The sequence below is a fragment of the Mixophyes fleayi genome, chromosome 1 (assembly GCF_038048845.1).
Source record: "Mixophyes fleayi isolate aMixFle1 chromosome 1, aMixFle1.hap1, whole genome shotgun sequence".
NCBI lineage: Eukaryota > Metazoa > Chordata > Amphibia > Anura > Limnodynastidae > Mixophyes > Mixophyes fleayi.
In genome coordinates this window covers 90,956,808-90,976,524 of record NC_134402.1, presented here as the reverse complement: position 1 = coordinate 90,976,524, position 19,717 = coordinate 90,956,808, and the positions used below count along the sequence as shown (strand labels likewise).

Genomic DNA, 19,717 nt, shown 5'->3' with positions numbered 1-19,717 from the left:
TACTGTCTCACCTTGTATAGTCTACTGTTTGCTTTGTGTACGGCGCTGCGGATATCTTGTGGCGCCTAACAAACAAATAAATAATGATAATAATAATAATTCTGCCTGAACTATCAGTAGGTGTTTTAGTTAGAAAGTGTCTTAATACCCCCACCCCCTGCTCCCCCACTCAGAAGAGCCATGAATATCCTGGTACAAAGTGTGTGCAATGTACTTTGTGTCTCTTACCACAAGACAAATGGCACAGTACACTTATTTTTATAGTCATTAGATGAAAACCTTCGGATTTAGGGATTCTGTTAATCTCTTTTATAATATAACATAAGGTTCAGGAGAGCATGTAATTCAATCTGCTGTAGATAAGGCATCCTTCATATGACCTGGAGTGGGATTACAATAATTCTATACTAGTATTTTCAGCTTCTAGTGTGAATAATTTATAAATGTAACAAAATGTATTAGACTTTAAAAAATAAAGTAAACTATAAATCTGTGCATATTTTTGATGTTTTCAGTACATATACGTTTCATTTTTAAAACAGAGGAAGATGAATGTGCCAAACCAGACAATGGGGGCTGTGAGCAGCGTTGTGTGAACACTCTGGGAAGTTATAAGTGTTCCTGTGATCCTGGCTATGAGCTTGGTTCAGACAAGAAAAGTTGTGAAGGTAAAATCACGAGAGCGTTTTGTCTTATTTGATACATGTAAAGTTAAAAGGACTATAAGCACTAGGCTGTGTGTCAAATGGGAGCTGAATGAATTTGATATTTTGAAATGAATTTTAGTTGCCTCCTTGACCTGAATTTCTATCTCGTAAAGTGTCATAATAGTGACAACCAATAGTAAATGATGTAACACCAAGAAGTCAAGAGAATATGGCCACAGTCTTTATTTCATTTCCAGCCCTGACATTAGTGCTCAATATCCAAATTTCAAGGGTCACATATGCCACACACTATCCTGGTGACAGCTATAACCAGAATGTATTATCCCATTCTGAGTGATGGGAACCCTTTAGGATCCCTGTCCAGACCAGTTCCCGGAGTGCCTTCCAAATTTAACTGAAGTCCCACCTTTTATTGGAGCAACCAATAAGCCCCATTCCCTTAACTGCAACACCAGCTGTGACCTATATCACCTTCAGATGGGAATTTCTCCATTCCTTTAGTTTTTATATATAAATATTTTTCTTTTTTCTTTTTTTTTTTGTTTAGAAACTTCATAAAAATTCTAAAATAAAATAGATTCCACAGACCATTGTACAATACACACATCCTGTGCATCTATTAAACATTCTGCCTCTACCTCCCTCCTGACTCCTAACCATGTTGGGAAGATGGACTAGTTAGCCCAATTCTTTGATTTTACATGTCGCTGCACCCTTCTCTTTCCTCTCCTTCTCACCTGAGGGGAAATTTCGCAGTTCCTCCTCCAGAACAAACAAGACATCCCCTGATTGCAGAGTGATCTGTGACCGACTCCCTGCTTTGACCATGACCTATCGGCTGATTCCTGTGGAGTGCTCTATCACTGACCCTTACCTACCCCCTAAACCATATTTTGCCTACCACAAGTGGTAGACCATTACCTGCTATTATTGGTACAACACAATGGATGGTCTTTGTAGCCATTTCGTTTACCGAAAAATCTCAGTTTGTGGAACTGTGTTCAGGCTCATTTTAAACTATTTTTTTTATATTTTTCTTTTTTTGGTTTCAATGTCACCAAATTGCATTACTTCTATTTTTCAAAATATCAAATATATTAGAGTGCTGCACATTGCAAAACTGTTGAAGCGTTGATTAACATGAGTGAACTGCTGACTTTGAAATCTAACCGCTTTCTATAGTATGGTAGAAACATTGGAGCAGTGTTTTTAGCAATGCAGTTTTATTTTTTCATTTCAGCTGCATGTGGAGGACTGTTAACCAAACTCAATGGAACAATAACCACCCCAGCATGGCCCAAAGAATATCCCCCAAACAAGAACTGCATCTGGCAGTTGGTTGCTCCTTCTCAGTACCGGATATCGGTGAAGTTTGAGTACTTTGAATTGGAGGGTAATGAAGTAAGTTTTGGTATTGATCTATAATATTTCTTATTGCTTTAATTGTAGTGCGTCCTCAATGCATTTTTAAATAGCTCACAAAAACACATACCTTGTCCATTTTGTGTGCGGCAACCCTGCCTTGACCTCTAAGAAACTGCTCTGCGATAACGGGGACCATTGTTTTCCATGTAGATGTATCCAGCACTATTCAGTGACTCAGGTGTCCATAATCTTCTCTCACACAGCAGGCACATACATAAACATATACATAACACAACTAACACACAACTCAATGGGATCGGTATTGTGTTACATTTCCCTGCCAACAAAACTGTGTTTCGTTCCAAATATATTACACTGATTTATTATTATATAAAAGTTTTGTTGGCGCAACAGTATTAAATTAAGAGAAAATCTTAACAAATCATTTTAATGTAAGCCACAGAAAGGTAGCAACTTTTGCCATGAACCTTTTTTTTATTTTGTTTTTTTATTTTTTTTCTCTTCTACTGTTCAGTATGTTAACCAGCTGTGATTTATGGACCTTGAATTAATAACACACGTTGAGCCTTAAATGAACTTTCTCAACCATAGTTGTGTCTGGAGGGAAAGGCAACATAGCTGCAAACAATTGGTGCATTTTCTAAAGCAATTCATGGTTCATCGTAAGAAGCTTAGAAAATTCCAGCATAAAACACTTTTATCAAAGCCATTAGATTATGTAATGGGAACATAATTCACACATTGACACATTGAGTGCAGTTTTTAAGTCATTTGTTACAAAGAAAAAAAATTAACCCACTGGTTGCAGAAGTAATGCTACAATATGGTATTTTTTGTAAACTGTGACATAATTTTCTAGGTGGTTGCTGCATAGGAACAAACAAGGTCTGATAAATGTCAAACTCTTATCACCTTAACCTTGGTGATTTTGGCAGCACAGCCTTAATCACTGTACATTTCCATACATGTGTCCGTCTAGTTAGAAATGTTTTGCGCATACTTTTTTTTAAAAACATATTTAAGATAATTAAGACAATGTGCGTTTATTTACTCTGCAGGAAAGTTTTATAATAATATTGTTTTGAAATAATTTAGTTTATATTGATTGTTTTGACTTGAATTGGCAGATGTACACACACACTGTTCTATGGTGACAGCCAACCAAATTATTCCAAGCTTGACAGATCAATTTTATCAGACAGATTTTACAGTCAAATTATTTGTCACCCACATATGAAACAAATGTAATGGCTAGTTTATAAACGTTTGGAAGCTGTAGGTTCTTGAGTTAAATATTTACATTTATTTAGAGTACCTTTTTTTTCTGATGTTAAAACACAATGAAACCTAGCATACAAGTTTATCTATCAGGTCTTCAGTTATCATTTGCTTTAAGGTCATATAAGTAACTGCGAGGGCCTTCAGCTGCTTACACGGGGACAATTTGGTGGCTTAATCTCAACTAATAAAAGAGAAGGGTATACCACCGCACAAGATAACATAAAGTATAAATTGATCTCCTCCAAAAGTGAATAAATGTTATATAACAAACCTGGGATATAAAAATACCAATCCAGGGGGTGCACCCTACACAATATCAATTGTACAAGTAGAGTAGAGAAAAAGGGGTGTAATTGGGGCACTCCAAATAGGTAATTTAAAAATTAAACTTTAATGGTATGCATTAAGATCAGGGTAGAAAATGAGCGAAATATTTAAAAAACATACATATAACATACAGTGATACAATACAAGTTAAAAATGCAAACTATGTTGCAAGGGCTCCTACAGTCAGTTGAACACACAGTTATATGCACAAGAACTACAATGAGTCTAAGTGCAACTAGAGGGTCACAATAAACCTCAAATGAAACTGGTGTTACTCCTGCATAATAATGTTCTGGATATAAAAGGACCTCAATAGTATGACCTGTGTATAATGCCAATATCCAGATAGTAAAGAGCACTATAAATATGTGTCTCAATTGTAAATAGAGACTGTCCTTACAAGTAAAGGACAAATACAGCGAATAAAATGAGGTCGGTAGTAGTTCCCCTCTGATCGCAGGATTATGTGATAAGTTCCCTGCCTATAGTAACTGGGGAGCGATCAGGGGGATAAAGAACCAGAATTAACCCAAAGCAGGAGATGAGTGTGGAAGCCCTGAAACGCCAACGCGCGTTTCGCTCGGCTGCTTTTTCAAGGCTTTTTTTAAATATTTTGCTCATTTTCTACCCTGATCTTAATGCATACCATTAAAGTTTAATTTTTTAATTACCTATTGGGAGTGCCCCAATTGCACCCCTTAATCTCAACTAAACTAACCAGTCAGTCAGCCAATCATTTTATACCAGTATGGCTAATGACTGATCAAAATATGATCCTTTGTGATCATACTTGATAAAGTATGTTGCAAAATATTACTGGACAATAAACCCATCTGCCACATATTTGGGGTTTTTATGACTCTCGTGCAGGAGACCTTTGTTTCCATTTGTTTGGTGGGTGACTAATAAAGAAGATTAGTTACATTTAATCATTGATTATGCTGTCTTTTGTTACTGGCAAAGTCTGAGAATTTCTTTCCCATAATGAAAATGGGATCACAAAGTTCTGATATGCTCCTAAAATGTAGCATATTTAATTGTGAATTGGATTAATATCTCTTTTGTATAAAGCAATTTGCATTGTGGTTTTTGTTTTTTTTGTTTCCCCCCCACACGTTTCAACAGAATCTATATTTGTCTCCAGGTCTGCAAATACGACTTTGTTGAGATACGAAGTGGCCTATCCTCTGACTCCAGATTGCATGGGAAATTTTGTGGAGCTGAAGTGCCTGAGGTTATTACCTCCCAATACAACAACATGAGAATTGAATTTAGATCTGACAATACGGTTTCAAAAAAAGGCTTTCGCGCTCACTTCTTCTCAGGTACGGTGACAATTTCCTGAACTATTCATATTTCTAAATGCTATTTAGTTTTCAGGTGGTATTTTTTTGCATAACTAAAATTCCACATTAACCATGTAGAAGGGTAAAATCTTGTAACAGATCTGTGTCTAACGATGTAAATGAATGTTTTTTGCCTAGTGCATGTTTTCATTTGTTGCCGTTATAGCACATGCAATATGTTTTGTCTGGAGTAGTTCTGTAATTCTAGATTTACATTTTTTTTTTGTTAACATTTGGCTGTTAGTCACAATTGTATATTTACCTGAATAATGATGAATATTTAACAATATGTAATTTTAACATAATATCTGAACACATTTTGGTTTTTCATAGTTTGTGATTGGTGCAGTTTCAAAGTAACAGGAAAACATTTTAAAAAAAAATAATGGGACTATTTTCCCAACATAAAAATCTAGGGTTGTGCAGTCACGCTCAGTGACTTATGAGGCATTGCCTTCACAGCATGTAAAGTAAGTGGCAGCTTTAGATACTTTTTCTTTTCCAACACTTATTCCATTCACATTCTTGAGTTTCTTCCATGGCATGGTATATTTAAAACGGTAAAGTAGGAACGTTGTTACAAAGCCAAATACACAGTTCTATGCCATATCAGTTTAACATTTGTGCCAAGAAGCCATTATTGTGTCTATTACAGTTATTTCAAAAGTTGCACTTGTGTGTTATACAACAGTGTCATTTTCTTGACATCTGTGTGTATATTTCACTATAAAGTGCTTTCAATTTACTTTAAAGTATATAGTAATTCATTTTATGCTTACCATATTTACCAGCATATTTTTTCACTATGTTGTTTCAATTATATATGCCTCACACGTAGGTCAACAACTAATATATTATCTCTGCTATTTTTCTGAATAATAAGATGTCCGACAATGGAATCTAAGCTTCGTTTGCAATGAGTACTTAATGATGCAACCTTTCCATTCATGATATAGTCTGGGCAAGCTGTGGTACCTCCTCTGTTTGTGCCACTAGATGCCAAAGCTTGATCTGCCGCTCAGATAGTTAGCAGAGCATGCTGGGAAATATCCACTAGCTAAACATGTTTCCATTGCCTTAGATAGGATAAAAATAGGAACAAGAAAACAAAAAGTGGGATAATTGGGGTTCTCAAACTCCAGCAAGCACAAGGGGTTACAGGAGCTAAAAAGCACCAAGTCCATCTGTTTGTAACCAGGTCACACTCTGCATTTTGCAACACGTGGATCTACTAGCAGAACCTCCCATGTGCCACTGAAGGGCAAGAACACACATAAAGAGCATGCCCCATCCGCATAGTCCCATCACTGACATTCTTTAGATGTTCTTTGTTAAGCAGACTTTTAAAATTAAAAAAAAAAAAGAATTTACATTTCTAGTTGACACCAAATTTTCAGCACTCATCACATTATTTTGAGGCAGCAATGCTTTTGCACATTCATTTTTTTTCTAATGTTTTTGTTCTGTCACGTACTTCATTTAATTACAACACATCAGCCGATTTTTGTCGAATGTTGCATGTTCTAGAAGGGATGAAATCAATAATTTTTGCCCATTTGTTAACCGCCCAGGCTCTTACTAGGCATATTGCCTAAAATAACATAATTGTCCTGCTGATGATGCACTGGGCTGTAGTCTTATTCCATATTTTATAACATCCCCTTACAAACATCTGTTAATGGTTCATACTTTGATCTGTTATGTTCTGTGCGCATATCCATGAGAGCAATAGGAAGCTGAAATGAATGAAAAGGCAGATTTATAGGCCAAGGCTCCCCCCCCCCCCCCTTCCTAGATCCAGCAACTATAGGGTGTGGGCATTGCAATAACACCTCACTATTTGATATTACTCTGGTCATTGCTGCAATGTCATATTTTTTAACATCAGCAGTCCAAAATTATAACCATCAGCCTTTTCAGAGCCAATTTTTTTTTAAATAATATACAAGATAAAGATGTATGTGCTAAAGGACATTGATTCAGATGCCAGAAACACAGTGGGCATTTGTGTTTTATATCCAGCCATTTTCATGTAAATTTTAAGTAGTGCAGTGTTTTAATGATTTTCTATATTTAAATATGTGCTTTGATTTCCGAGGGAGAACAGAGCATAATAAGCATTGCAGCTGCAGTTGCTATATTTTGATGTGTTTTTTAATGTCGTTGTTTTTGAGCTCTTTCACATGTATATAAATTCTTGTTAAATATGCGCATTGTAGACAATACATGTTGGTTCTAATAGATAAACACATTATATCAATGCAATATAAAACCAGGTTTTGTGAACTCTCACTGTTGTAAAAGTAAGATATTGACAACTAAAAAAAAAAAAAAAATATCAACTCATTCATGTACTACATGCCTATTTAGAACAGTAGAATTTTGGCTAAATCTGTGTATGTTGCATGTGTGAACTCTTTATAACAACAACACAATTGTGGCCGTTATAATTATTTATTTATTTTTGTTATTAAAGGGGTTGACCAAAAGTAGGCTACCCTTCTCCAAAAAAAACATTTCCCCTCACAGCAAATAAGGGGCACGACACTTTGGGAACCCCCTGTCGTGCCTCAGTCGGGGGTGACTCTGCATCGCATAAAGGGGTCTTATTCTGGGTGTAGACCCCCTATTTTCTTTATGGGAGGAATCGCTATTTGCTGTATGGAGGAGTGATGTGTTTTTACAAAGGGGTGCCGACTTTTGGACAAGCATTTCATTCTTTACTGTTTGTATTTTTTAAACTTGCTGTATTTCATTGTATTTGCCAAGTTGTTCTGCAAATGTATTGTCATTCAGTTTATACTCTATCTCAATGACCTTGCAGTGACAATTCTGTTAAAGGAGCAGTTTCTTGTTTAAGCCCACACTATGCTGGTACGTTTTTGTTTACAGACAAGAAAGCTGCCTGCAAAGAGAACATTTTTATTTTTGAATCTTGCAAGGACTTGATAAAGGGTGACCCATCAGGTCGTGCAAATTTATATGACAGACTGTTGGCCTATAACAGTTTTGGAGGTACGATTACCCCAATGTAAGCTAACCCATGGTGGGGAATGGATGTGATTGTCTTCTTGGGATTAAGGGCACAGGCATCCATTCAAAGCTGGGAGACTGCTTTCTGCTCACTTACCATCAAATGTTTTGGGGTTTATTTGCACCACAAACCATTTGTTTCAAAATCTTTAACTAACCATATAAGACTTAAACAATTTATATAAACATTAACCTAAATTAACATACATTTAACTCCGCTAGAAATGGCAATAAGTGCTTTTTAGCCATAACTTGTACTAGCAGCATCCAGAGAATTGTGTCATTATATTCATTTTTTCCCTGGCACCAAATTCATAGTTCTGAAACACATTTTAGAAGGCCAGAGCATTTTGTAGCTCTAGTCCTGATCTTGTTCAGTCTTCCTGTAGCACAAGGCTTTGAGCATTCTGCTACTTGTGTGGATATTTTCAACTCACCTGCACAAAACTCCAATAGAGCATTAAGGGCACTGAAATTGGAGGTTTCAATTTTCACAATTTTCTTATTAGAGAACCAGATAAACCACATTTTCTATCCATGTGAGAGTGTCTGGAGATGCATATTCATTTTAGGTGTATTTAAATTGATGCTCTGGGTCCCTCCGCTGCTCCGCGCTGAAAAAAACCTCATGTGAGCAGATATAAAATCTGATTGGCAAAGCATTGTTATCTGTAAAAGAAAACAGATGACCTTCCCTAAACCGATGACATCATCAGTTACTTAAATCAACACTTGGGTCAGTTCAATAAATGATGGTGCACGGATGCATCCCATGGATAACCAAGCAAAGAGCCATATCTATTTTATTCAATTATGTGCTACATCCCAATTCTAAACAGTGGTTTGTCTGGTCCCCTAGTTATTTTGGTGTGGTTTAATGTCTGTTTTGTGAGTATGTGAATTTCTTTAAGGACTCTGGACTGTGGGTAGTGTCTGTATCCCATTCCTGTCACCAGTGACCTTCTGTTACACGCAGGGCCATCTTAACAACATTATGGGCCCTCGGGCAAAGCAGTGCACCGGGGCCCATATATATATATATATATATGTATATATATATGTATATATATATATATATGTATATATATATGTATATATATGTATATATATATATGTATGTATAGAAATATAGAGATAGATAGATGTACTTGCTCAGTGACCCTTGAAGGTTTTTTTTGCAGGTTTTTTTCTTTTGCAGGATTATTTATTCTAATTAAGAGCCCTGCCTATGGGGCCCCCTTGCCCGTGGGGGCCCCGGGCACCTGCCCATCGTGCCCAATGAAAAAGATGGCCCTGGTTACACGTTAAAAAGATTGAAAGTGTGCAATTTGATACAACAAAGGAATCTTTCATAAAAGTTCTTTTACTATTCCCACAATAGAGATCTCTGTTTTATATATCTCTGTGCAATTCGTGTTTTCTGTTTTCCTATATGAATGTTTGTTTTTGTTTTTTTTCAACAACTTAGCAATTGGATTTTTTTTTTGTTTATAATAAAAAATAAATTTTAATGCAATGTAATTTACGGCTTCCAGTTACACTTAGGCAAGGAAATACATTTTTTAAGGTACACTTCTCTCAGTGTAATACACTGCTTCAATCTGGTCTCCAGTAAAGTCCTGAGGGTAAATGTATTAAGTAGGGGATTCTGCAAGTCGTGATATTTGGCGACTTTGCAGAGGAAATTTAAAACGGCAATCGCTTTCAAGGCAGAATTTGCCTTGATTGCTTTGAAAGCGATTGTGATACATTTAACCAATAAATGAGGATAAACTGAGCAGTATTTCAGGAGAAAAAAAACCCTGAAAAGATTATATAATTGAAAGGGTTTTTTTTCTACAGTGAGAGGAGGTTGCACTTTGCTTGTTCAGATTTTTCTGCCTCTATGCACATTCATGTTTGTAGTGCAGATCATTTGCATTATTGCACTTTGCATCATGAGTACAACATAGACGAGGTCCTCTGAGTAGAAATAAAACAATTGTGTATTGGAGTAAAGAAAGTTGTAACATATAATCTTTTATTGATTCAAGTTGGTGATGTGGGACAGAATTGAATACAGAAATGGCAGCATCCAATGAATAAATTCATGTGTTAACAAAGTACACTCTACAACATATGCAATACTAAGACTGGCATGTGCTCTATTTTTGGTTACTTTATTAGTGGAAATAGATATTGATAACAGTTTTATTGCACTAAGCATATAATATTACAAAGGGTGATACTTGTAGATTACAGATTTTGCTTAGTAAATTTATATTGTGATGTGAAGTAAAGTGTCTGCCAAATCACAACACAGTGCAGTATGTTTAACTGTAACGTGTGTTTCTAAACAAGGTCAAAAGTATTTTGGCACAAAAATAGATTAAGAATTTACCTTCTAATGAAAAGACTATAAAGTGGTTTCTGCAGTCGTTCATTTCACTTAGCCATTCAGCAACTAGTGTGACTAGTTGCCAACATCCTGCTGAGTGAGACCGGATCTTTTTTTCTATCTAGGAAGGAAGAGGCAGAGGTATTGGCTTCCAGCTTTTGGCCTATATGGAAACACATGCAAGTGGGCCAGTTTTTTTTGTCTTCTAGAACACTACAATGGGGAAAATTGGCGACTGTGGGTGCAGTTTTACATCATCAATTAAATATGGAAAATTGTTACAATGAAGAGTTATAGTCCAATAAAACCAAGTCATATAGGATCTTTATTCAATGCAGAGACTATTCTAGTGACCATTATCCAATACAGACAGCATTCTCTGTGCTGCTATACAATACACCAGGCATTCGCAGAACTTATAAACAATACAGACCCCTAAATCTCTGTTGATGACAATCTGCTCGCTAGAAGCAATCAACTGGGAATGACAGTATACCAAGTAGCTGTAGACGTACAGCGCATGGGAGAGGGACAAGCAGAGGATACTTTGAATTGTGTGTAACATACTGTATGTCCACAGTTGGCCGGGGTTGGTTGGAGGAGGGGGAGGCTGCAGATTGATCCCTGCCAAGCCCAGAGAGGAAATTGCAAATTTCTCAGTTTGGCGAAATGTTTTAAAATGTGCTACTGGTATTGGTTTACGGTTTGTTTTATTCATTTTTTTTTTTAGCTTTTTACATTAGCTCAACATGTGCAGTGTACTGGAGAGTGCTGTATTTCGCCACTTCCTAGTGGTTTGGTCTTTCCTGTACACGATTACCAACATGATTTATTTAAATAAAAAAAAACAATTACAACATGCAGATAAAAATGCATAACATGAAATATTACTAAAGCAGTCTCTATGGCAGTACCCTTGAGGATCAGAGATGATGGCTAATAAGCCCTTGAACAGTTAGTCCCTTTTTAATTAATTGCTGTTTATCTGTGCGGTGCATTGGTGGGGCAATCCATTAGATGCTGTAGGATTTCTATGTCAAGAGCAATCTGACAGTTTTTAATTCAAGCTATGACCAGGCTTGCTTAATAAGGACATCTGACATATTCTTGTGCAAGCGGATGCCTCTCTGGAATGTCCCGCTTCAGAGTTGACCACCTGCCAGTTACTCTTCATCTTCTCATCTTTGCTTCAGTCTAATGGTGGAAGTATGAATATTTAATACCTATTCACCTTTCTATACTTTCCCATTTTACATATTAATAATACCTTTTTTGGTGTTCTGAATTGGTCTCAAATGTACACATGTATTTAACAGGATGATTTATAATGTATTTTTATTGTATTTCTTTATGTGCACAATGCATGCTACGTGTAACCTTGTATACTGTTGGTTAGTGAATTCTTTTTTTATTGTGGGTGGATCCCAGCTTACGTTTTCAGTGATTTCCAAATTTGAATCTGATTATTGCCAACCTGTATGGAACATATCACTGTTGCTAATCATAATCTTATCTTTATTTAGACACACAAAAATTAAAAGAACAAACTTGTTTTAGGAATTCTATGCAAGGTTACAGGTTGTCATGGGGTAAATTGTTTTGCATGATAGGCTTTGCTTCAATTAACAGGCAAATAATGTGCTTTGTCTTATTTTCTGGTACACATGGGAGCAGTGGTGTAACTGAAGACTTTTTTTCTTATCTGCAGACAAAGACGAGTGCTCCAAGGAAAATGGTGGCTGCCAACACGAATGCATCAATACTATTGGCAGCTATGTATGTCAGTGTCGCAATGGATTTGTACTTCATGAGAATAAACATGACTGCAAGGAAGGTAAAGGCCACAAAAGATGCTTTCTGTAACACACTGGGCATTATTACAGGCTTTCACCACAACACGCTGTGTGCACGGAGTCATGTATATAGAAGCCGCAATAGTATTAGTGATTTTGTTTTTTTAATGCAGCTGTATTCATCGTCCAGTGAACGCGGAGCAAGGTAACACAGCATGGGTGGATGTATCCTTTTATTTAAACCAACTTTTAACTAATTAGTACTAACGATACAGAAATAGATAAGAAGTTTGTACTATATTTAAGATTATCCTTTGGGGAATCTGACAGTGGAACTAAGACCAGTACAAATTGCACATCAAAGTTCTCTCGGTGCAGGTGAGGGATGATTTACCACTAAGTGAAGGACACCTATGAACCTAAATCCCAGGCTAAAAGACACACAGGAGCGAACAAAAGTGCAACACCACAGCAGCTAAACATCACAATGTAAATGGTGAATGATATTGAAAATCTCACATGTGGACATCTATTTATCATGATCTAGTGGCCCAACCCAAGTTTTTTTTCTTCCATAAAGAATGCCTTGATTCTCTACATATTGCCTGTATGTAACTTCTGCTTAAAATATTGTTTAATTGTACATCTAAAATACACTCTATTTTGATTTTTGCATTTAATGGATAGTCTGCTTTATTATTGATTATTATCATATATATTAATGTATATATATTTATTTTTACATAGCCGAATGTGAGCACAGAATTCATAGCCCAAACGGAGTAATAACAAGCCCTAACTGGCCAGACAAATATCCAAGTCGAAAGGAATGTACTTGGGAGATAAGTGCCACTCCAGGCCACAGGGTTAAACTAGTAAGTACTTGTATGAGCTGAAATTGTTAATATAATTATATGTGAATTTTTACAAATAAACTGTCTCCACTTGACCAAAATATAGACTGCAGTTATAGCAATTACTGAGTTTACTTGTTGAGGATAATTACTAATTGTTAAAATTTTTGTGGGTATTTCATTGTACAACCATCATGTAGAAAACCATCAAGCTTTGGATCTATGCATTATAACCCATGCAGTTACTAAACTACTTTACAAAATGTTATATTTTCTTTAGCCAATTTTCTCTGTACAGCTTGATCCTGAAGAAAATACAGTTTGCTTTTGTTGTATTTAGTAATGACTGGGCCAAAATACCAATTAATTCTATGTAAGCTTCAGAACTTTTAAGCATCCTTTTTAAGCTGTTCGTTAAATGGTAATTATATTCCATTTCCCGGGTGCTAATAGCCAGTCACCTTCCTATAAAATGGTAAAACATCTTCAAATTCAAGACTAAGAAGTAATTTGTGGACCCATTGTTTTTTTTGTTTTTTTTGAAAGACCAGTTTGTCCCTTATTCAATTATCAGTGGTCCCCCTATAGACCACCCTCAAGTTTTGCTCTGTGTGTTTTTAGCTGTCAGAGCATTGTTAAAAAAATGATTTTATATCCAATCAACTACAAATGAGGACTCTAAAAGCTGACAAAATGTTCATATGTATCATCTGTCTATCTGTATTTGTCTGTTACGTGTGTGTGTGTGTGTGTGTGTGTGTGTGTGTGTGTGTGTGTGTGTGTGTGTGTATGTATATATAATTATACACACCACGCACACAGTGCCCCACAATAAAGCATTTTAGGTTTAATCATGCATGCTCTAAGATTGGATTCATAGGAGAACTATGTAGACACAATGCAATGTGTGATGTAACCCAAAATCCCTGAAAAACAAGATGTTGGATCAAATTCTATGGCAAAGTAATTTTAAAATAAGCCCTCAGCTGTGCAAACATAAGGATGTACTGTAATGTATAATGTAAATCTACTGTCACACTATATAGGCATTTGGTGAATTTGAAATTGAGCAACATCAAGAATGTGCATATGACCACCTAGAAGTTTTTGATGGAGAAACTGAGAAGTCTTCTATCCTTGGCCGATTATGTGGTAATAAGATTCCAGATCCTTTAATTACTACCGGAAATAAAATGTTTCTCCGTTTTGTGTCGGATGCATCCGTACAAAGGAAAGGATTTCAAGCCACCCATTCCACAGGTTGGTAAGAAATTGCTGTGGCTAATGTGCTCTTGTCACCTCCGTTAATGCAGTGCTTAACACTCAATCCACTCGGAAATCGATGCAATATTTCAGCATTTACAATTGTATTTTATCAATAAGAGCTCGGAACACAAATCACAATCTTTGAATTAAATAAACCATTGCATCTCCTTGTTTGGTGTGGAAGCACATGTCTATAGTATTTGTATACTTGTCATACAGTACTACAGTGTGCAGGGAAGCTTACTACTTATGAGCTGCCATTGTCAAATTGTTGGAGAAAATAGCAACAAATAGGTGTGTATTGTGCTGCATAGCTATGCGGTAATATATAGGGTATTGCAGTGGTATCTTGTAATTGACGCATGCGAGATGATGACAAAACCGTCTCTGGCAACGAAAGGCTCACTTGATGCAATAGCGTGGAACCGAACTATTGAAAATATATATATTATTTTAAACTTCCATATTCTATTAATGTGGCAACAGTGGAAAAATATAGTTGCAGTACAGCGACATCTAGTGGTAAATAACATGTATAATAAACTATTGTGGGGTTTTTTTCTCTTTATTTTAAATCCTACTTAAAGAAATTGTACTAGTTCAGAGGGATAACACTTCTTCATTGCAATATAAAGACATTTACAAATAGAATACATATATCTATTAGAATCTCCAAATTCTGTTCTGGGATTATTCAAGAAAACATTGGTCGAAATGAACACAGAATTAACCTGTGATTGATGCAGCTAGCCGTTGCTATTTATGAATCCACCCCTGAAGCTCATAGTGCATATGGTATATTATTTTGTGAGTGTATTTTATTTATTTGTTTTAATTTGTACATGAGAAGGAAAGTTATACTTGCTGTGTTGAGGAGTTTTTTGTCATTGTTGTTTTAATCTTATTCCAGCCGAATTACAAATTGGGAATGTGTAAGTGTATCTAATGGATGCCTGAAGTAAACCTAGTGCCAATGCTACCAGTGCAGAGCTGCACACATCTTGTGATTTATCCAACTTTGCAAATTCATGCAACTTCAGTGTTTTGTTTTTGTTTAATGAATGCATTTTGGGCCTGATTCATTAAGGAGAGCCATACATGCCATATTTTGCGTAAAATAGCACAGCACACGCTTAGAACTGGAGCATACGCCAGAGAACACGGCAACATCCAATTAATCTTCGAGTGCAAAGGACTATCGCCTACCATTTTAGGGGCGATGCAGGGCGGGGAATGGGTGTATGCATGTAGTCAATGTACAGTACGGAGGCGTGCCAAACTCGTGCAATAGCTTCCAATTCAAGCTTTGGGCATTTCAAAGGTATGTGATTTTCAATCGTAACACTTGCACCAGCTGCAGGTCGGGTGTAAGTGCCGATTGCTAGTGAGGACGGCTGTGTATGCATTGCTAGAACAAGTGTTTGCATTCAGGAGCAACTGTAAAAAATCATTAATAACATTCTAATAAATGCATTTTCCGAGTAATTTTTGTTTTTAATGTTTTGTCAGTAATGACTATATTAAGTTGTCAATCATTGAACAGTTCTACCTTTTTTCTGTGCGTTTTTTTGTGACTTCATATTCCACATATGTGTTGGACTTATCCTGCAGTGTATTCTCTGTTAGATCGGAGAGGATGTAGACCTGTTTTCATCAACAGACATATCTTCAGATCTACGCGCTTTTGGAAAAATAACACACAATGCTTTCCTTTTTGGGTTCCTCGATAAATCATTGCCTTTTATGTCTGCATTGTTTGTGTGCATCTAAAACAAACACTTGCATCAAAGGGGATGATGCAGCATTTAAATTATCTACCTTAAAATATTATTGCTAGTTAAATATACCTTTTAATTAGGGTTAATTGTCAATTGCAAAAAGGCTAACCAATTAGCTTAATGGCTGTGCTGCATTCACGTAAGCATTAGTTTAGCTGACACAATGGCTGATTCCACTGTGCAGAGGTGACCAGTGCTCTTTAAGTCAGTGACTACTATGTTCTTGAAAGTTTTGGTGAAGGTAAAAATACACTGAATTAATTTAGTAATTTATTTCTGAAAATACATTAAAGTTTTCATGTTTTGCAGAGTGCGGTGGTAGACTGAAACCAGAGGCAAAACCAAGAGATTTGTTTTCCCATGCCCAGTTTGGCGACAACAATTACCCAGTTCAAGCAGATTGCGAGTGGTTGTTGGTTACAGAAAGAGGTCTGCGTGTTGAGCTGAGCTTCCCAACGTTTGAAGTGGAAGAAGAGGCTGACTGCGGATATGACTATATGGAGCTGTTTGATGGTCATGATACCTCAGCAATGAGGCTAGGACGTTTCTGTGGATCAGGGGTAAGAACGCTTGGATTTACGGCATGTGCATTTATTTGAAGTAACTAAAATGTAACTAACACTTAAGGTCGTATTGGGTGGCATTCACTGTAGCTTTACAAATCTGCATTTTCCTTGCCTGGGGTACATTGGTCACCTGAAATCTTCAGTAGTTCCAGCACTTGTCTCCCGCATACTACCTACAATTCAAACACACAGCTGTGATGTCTATTGCCCTCCTTCGAACTGTCCCATTTACATGTACTCTGAATTTCACCCAATAGTGTAGATAGTTAAACTGCTGAAATTTGTTATAGCCATTATATTGGTCATAAATCCCATGATATCCCAAAAAATAAGTGGCTTAATGACAGAAGCAGCCTTAAATCTCAGTCTTATGTAATCTGTAGAAATTTAAGATGGGAGAAATGGTAAATGGATTGCTTTATTACAACCCATTAAAGTATGAGGTCTGTGGATATACTGTACTTTGGATGTATTTTTATTTTAACTCAAGGCAATGGTAACTTCTATCTATATCTGTACAATATAGAATACATTATTCTAGGTTATAAATAAGTGATGCATTTTGCATCTAAGCCAGGAAATTATTGTTGCTATATAAAGCTGTTTATGCATTCATATAGGCATGCTTAATTTTAATGACTGTTTCCAATTAATGTAAATATACAGATATATGACAGGTTCTATATTTATTTCAGCCTCCAGAAGAAATGATATCCACTGGGGATGCTATACTAATCCATTTTCATACGGATGATACAATCAGCAAGAAGGGATTTCATATACGATACAAAAGCATTAAGTATCAAGACCTGCACACCAAATAACACACACAACCTCTGCAGTCTGATAACGGGGGACAAATGGCCACATGTGTGAACTTCAGAGAGGATGTATTTTTATTTTTTTTTAACTAACGTTATTAGTACAAATGTTTTATATTGTAACTAGAAGTGAAAGCATCATCAAAGAACTGCACTGACCAAGAATAGACAATTTAGAGCACCCAAAAGACATTAATAACCTGGATGCAGATTTGACTACCTTGGTAGACCTTGAACACAGGGTATTGCATGCTGCTAGGGAAGCTACAGGGAAATTCACAAAAATGACCATTGATAACAGTATGCAAAATTTATTGTATTTTGTTTTTGGGTTTTTTTTTTACAACCTATTCATTAAAGAGGTGAAAAGTTGGCATTCAATATGGTGGCTTTGCGCTACAATTTTGCGCATCCTGCCGGTTAACAGTTAAACACATTATGTTGCAAAAAATGTTACAAATACTCTAACTTATATTGCATAATATCATTTTGTATGTCCGTTTTGTGAATTTCCCCTTAAGTGCTTTTATATTTAGTTTTGTCAATGTTCCCTGCAAAATCAATCTGCAACATTCACTGAAAGTCACCCAAAGGACAGTTCTACTTTCTGACTATTGTCTGAGCAGAGAAAGAAGACCAGAGGAAAAGTTCCTGCAGGCCACAGACTCTTGTGTTCACTGAATTTCTTAGACTGGACTTTTGTGCTTGGCAGGCAGCTTATCATGCTGACAAAATGGCATAGAGAATGCAAAATAAGAAGATCTTTAGGAGATGTTCTTTAACCCGATCAGGATTCCTCCATTTATCCAGTTAAACAAAGATGCTTGGGATCTGGGAACTTTAAGCCTCTTTGTTTTCATAGAGACTCCTGCTATACATCTGAGAAACAGTTTTGTTCCCTTCGTTGTAACCATCATTTATACGAATGTAACATTTATTTTCTTCCTCCACTACATTTATAGAGTGAAAGCTGTTTGAAAAAGGAGGTTTTCAATTTCCTGGTCTAATATGCCATATACTGTAATGCACTGTTACTTTGCACCAAACATCAGGGACCTGTTTTTCAAATCTGTCCTGCTTCCCAGATTCCTTATATTCTAAGGGAAATAAAAAAAAAAGTTAAATCTTAACAGGAAATATAGTCAGCTTAATTGCAAAACATGCAATCTAAACTGCGGTTTCACCTTTTAGTATTAATACGTATAATAGCTGCTATTTCTTAGTGTGTGAATATAAAAGACAAACTGTAATTCAAAGTCCATTAAATGCTGATCTCAGTAGTGTTTAATAGAAAAGACTGGTTTTACAGTAATATAGAATTATAACGCTTATATATCTTGTTGGAAGAAAACTCCAATGGTGCTATATCAGTTAAGAAAACGCACAAAAGCAACACTGATCAAAAAATCCATAATTGAGCCAACTAGGAAATGAATGTGTCGCTATACCTGTCTGTATATGAATACTAAAGACTTATCGAGTATATAAAGAAATCATTGCAATTCCAGCTCTGTGTCCTGTGGAGGAACAATTGTTGCCTTAGAATTCTTGCACATGATCAAACAGATCTTCTTGTAGATACATCTGTAATTTGATACGTCTCTTGACAACTTTAACATTTTAATGTATGTTACAAAAGATCTTTAAGGATATTGTAAACATAGCTATCGCATATATTGTAAATATAATGCTTTGCTTTCTCTGTAGGTTGTACGGTATTATTTTTTTAACTATTATATTATGTGCTTTTAGACATTGTACAGTGCTAGCCATAATGTATCTGCTAATGTCTGTATGAATGTACATGTTCCAGATGTGTGAAATATCTTGTATGGTTGACTTGTTAAATTGTTACTTTATGTGCCAAATTCTTTGGATTTTTTTTTTTTCTTCCTTTTTTTTTTTTTTCTTGACAGTAGCAACTTTTATTAAAGTTGTCCAATGCAGAAAAATATGGGCTATTTAAAGATGTTGGGGTTTCAATTGAAATGGAGTTATGTTTCATTAAATAGAAGTCTTGTTTTGATATTTGATGTAGGTTGCTTAATACACTGGCATCAAACATCTGTTAACTCACCACAAACATTTATGGGCACTAATAAATGTGTTTTTGTTTTTTTAATTTCTTTTATTAAGATTGTCACAAGAAAGTGTTTAAGTAGCCAGTATATATGGGTTTATGGTTCTGCTCCATATTTTATATTTTATATTTCTAAGTAAC

At 35.9% G+C, this 19,717-nt stretch overlaps 1 protein-coding gene across 5 annotated transcripts in view; it reads left to right on the top strand.

Moving 5' to 3' along the window:
* The window catches only part of TLL1 (tolloid like 1), a 216,367-nt gene extending 197,169 nt beyond the window's left edge, over positions 1-19,198 (top strand). For 3 of the 5 annotated variants that reach the window (XM_075197940.1, XM_075197929.1, XM_075197921.1), the window contains 9 exons: positions 543-668; positions 1,909-2,069; positions 4,807-4,987; positions 7,901-8,023; positions 12,127-12,252; positions 12,959-13,086; positions 14,112-14,325; positions 16,419-16,669; positions 17,371-19,198. In XM_075197940.1, the coding sequence (XP_075054041.1) occupies positions 543-668; positions 1,909-2,069; positions 4,807-4,987; positions 7,901-8,023; positions 12,127-12,252; positions 12,959-13,086; positions 14,112-14,325; positions 16,419-16,669; positions 17,371-17,499 (1,439 nt within the window). In that variant the 3' untranslated portion in view covers positions 17,500-19,198. Of the gene's footprint in view, positions 1-542; positions 669-1,908; positions 2,070-4,806; positions 4,988-7,900; positions 8,040-12,126; positions 12,253-12,958; positions 13,087-14,111; positions 14,326-16,418; positions 16,670-17,370 lie in introns of those variants that run through there. The other 2 variants (XM_075197933.1, XM_075197946.1) reach the window with 2 other exon arrangements.
* The last annotated feature ends 519 nt before the right edge of the window (positions 19,199-19,717 follow it).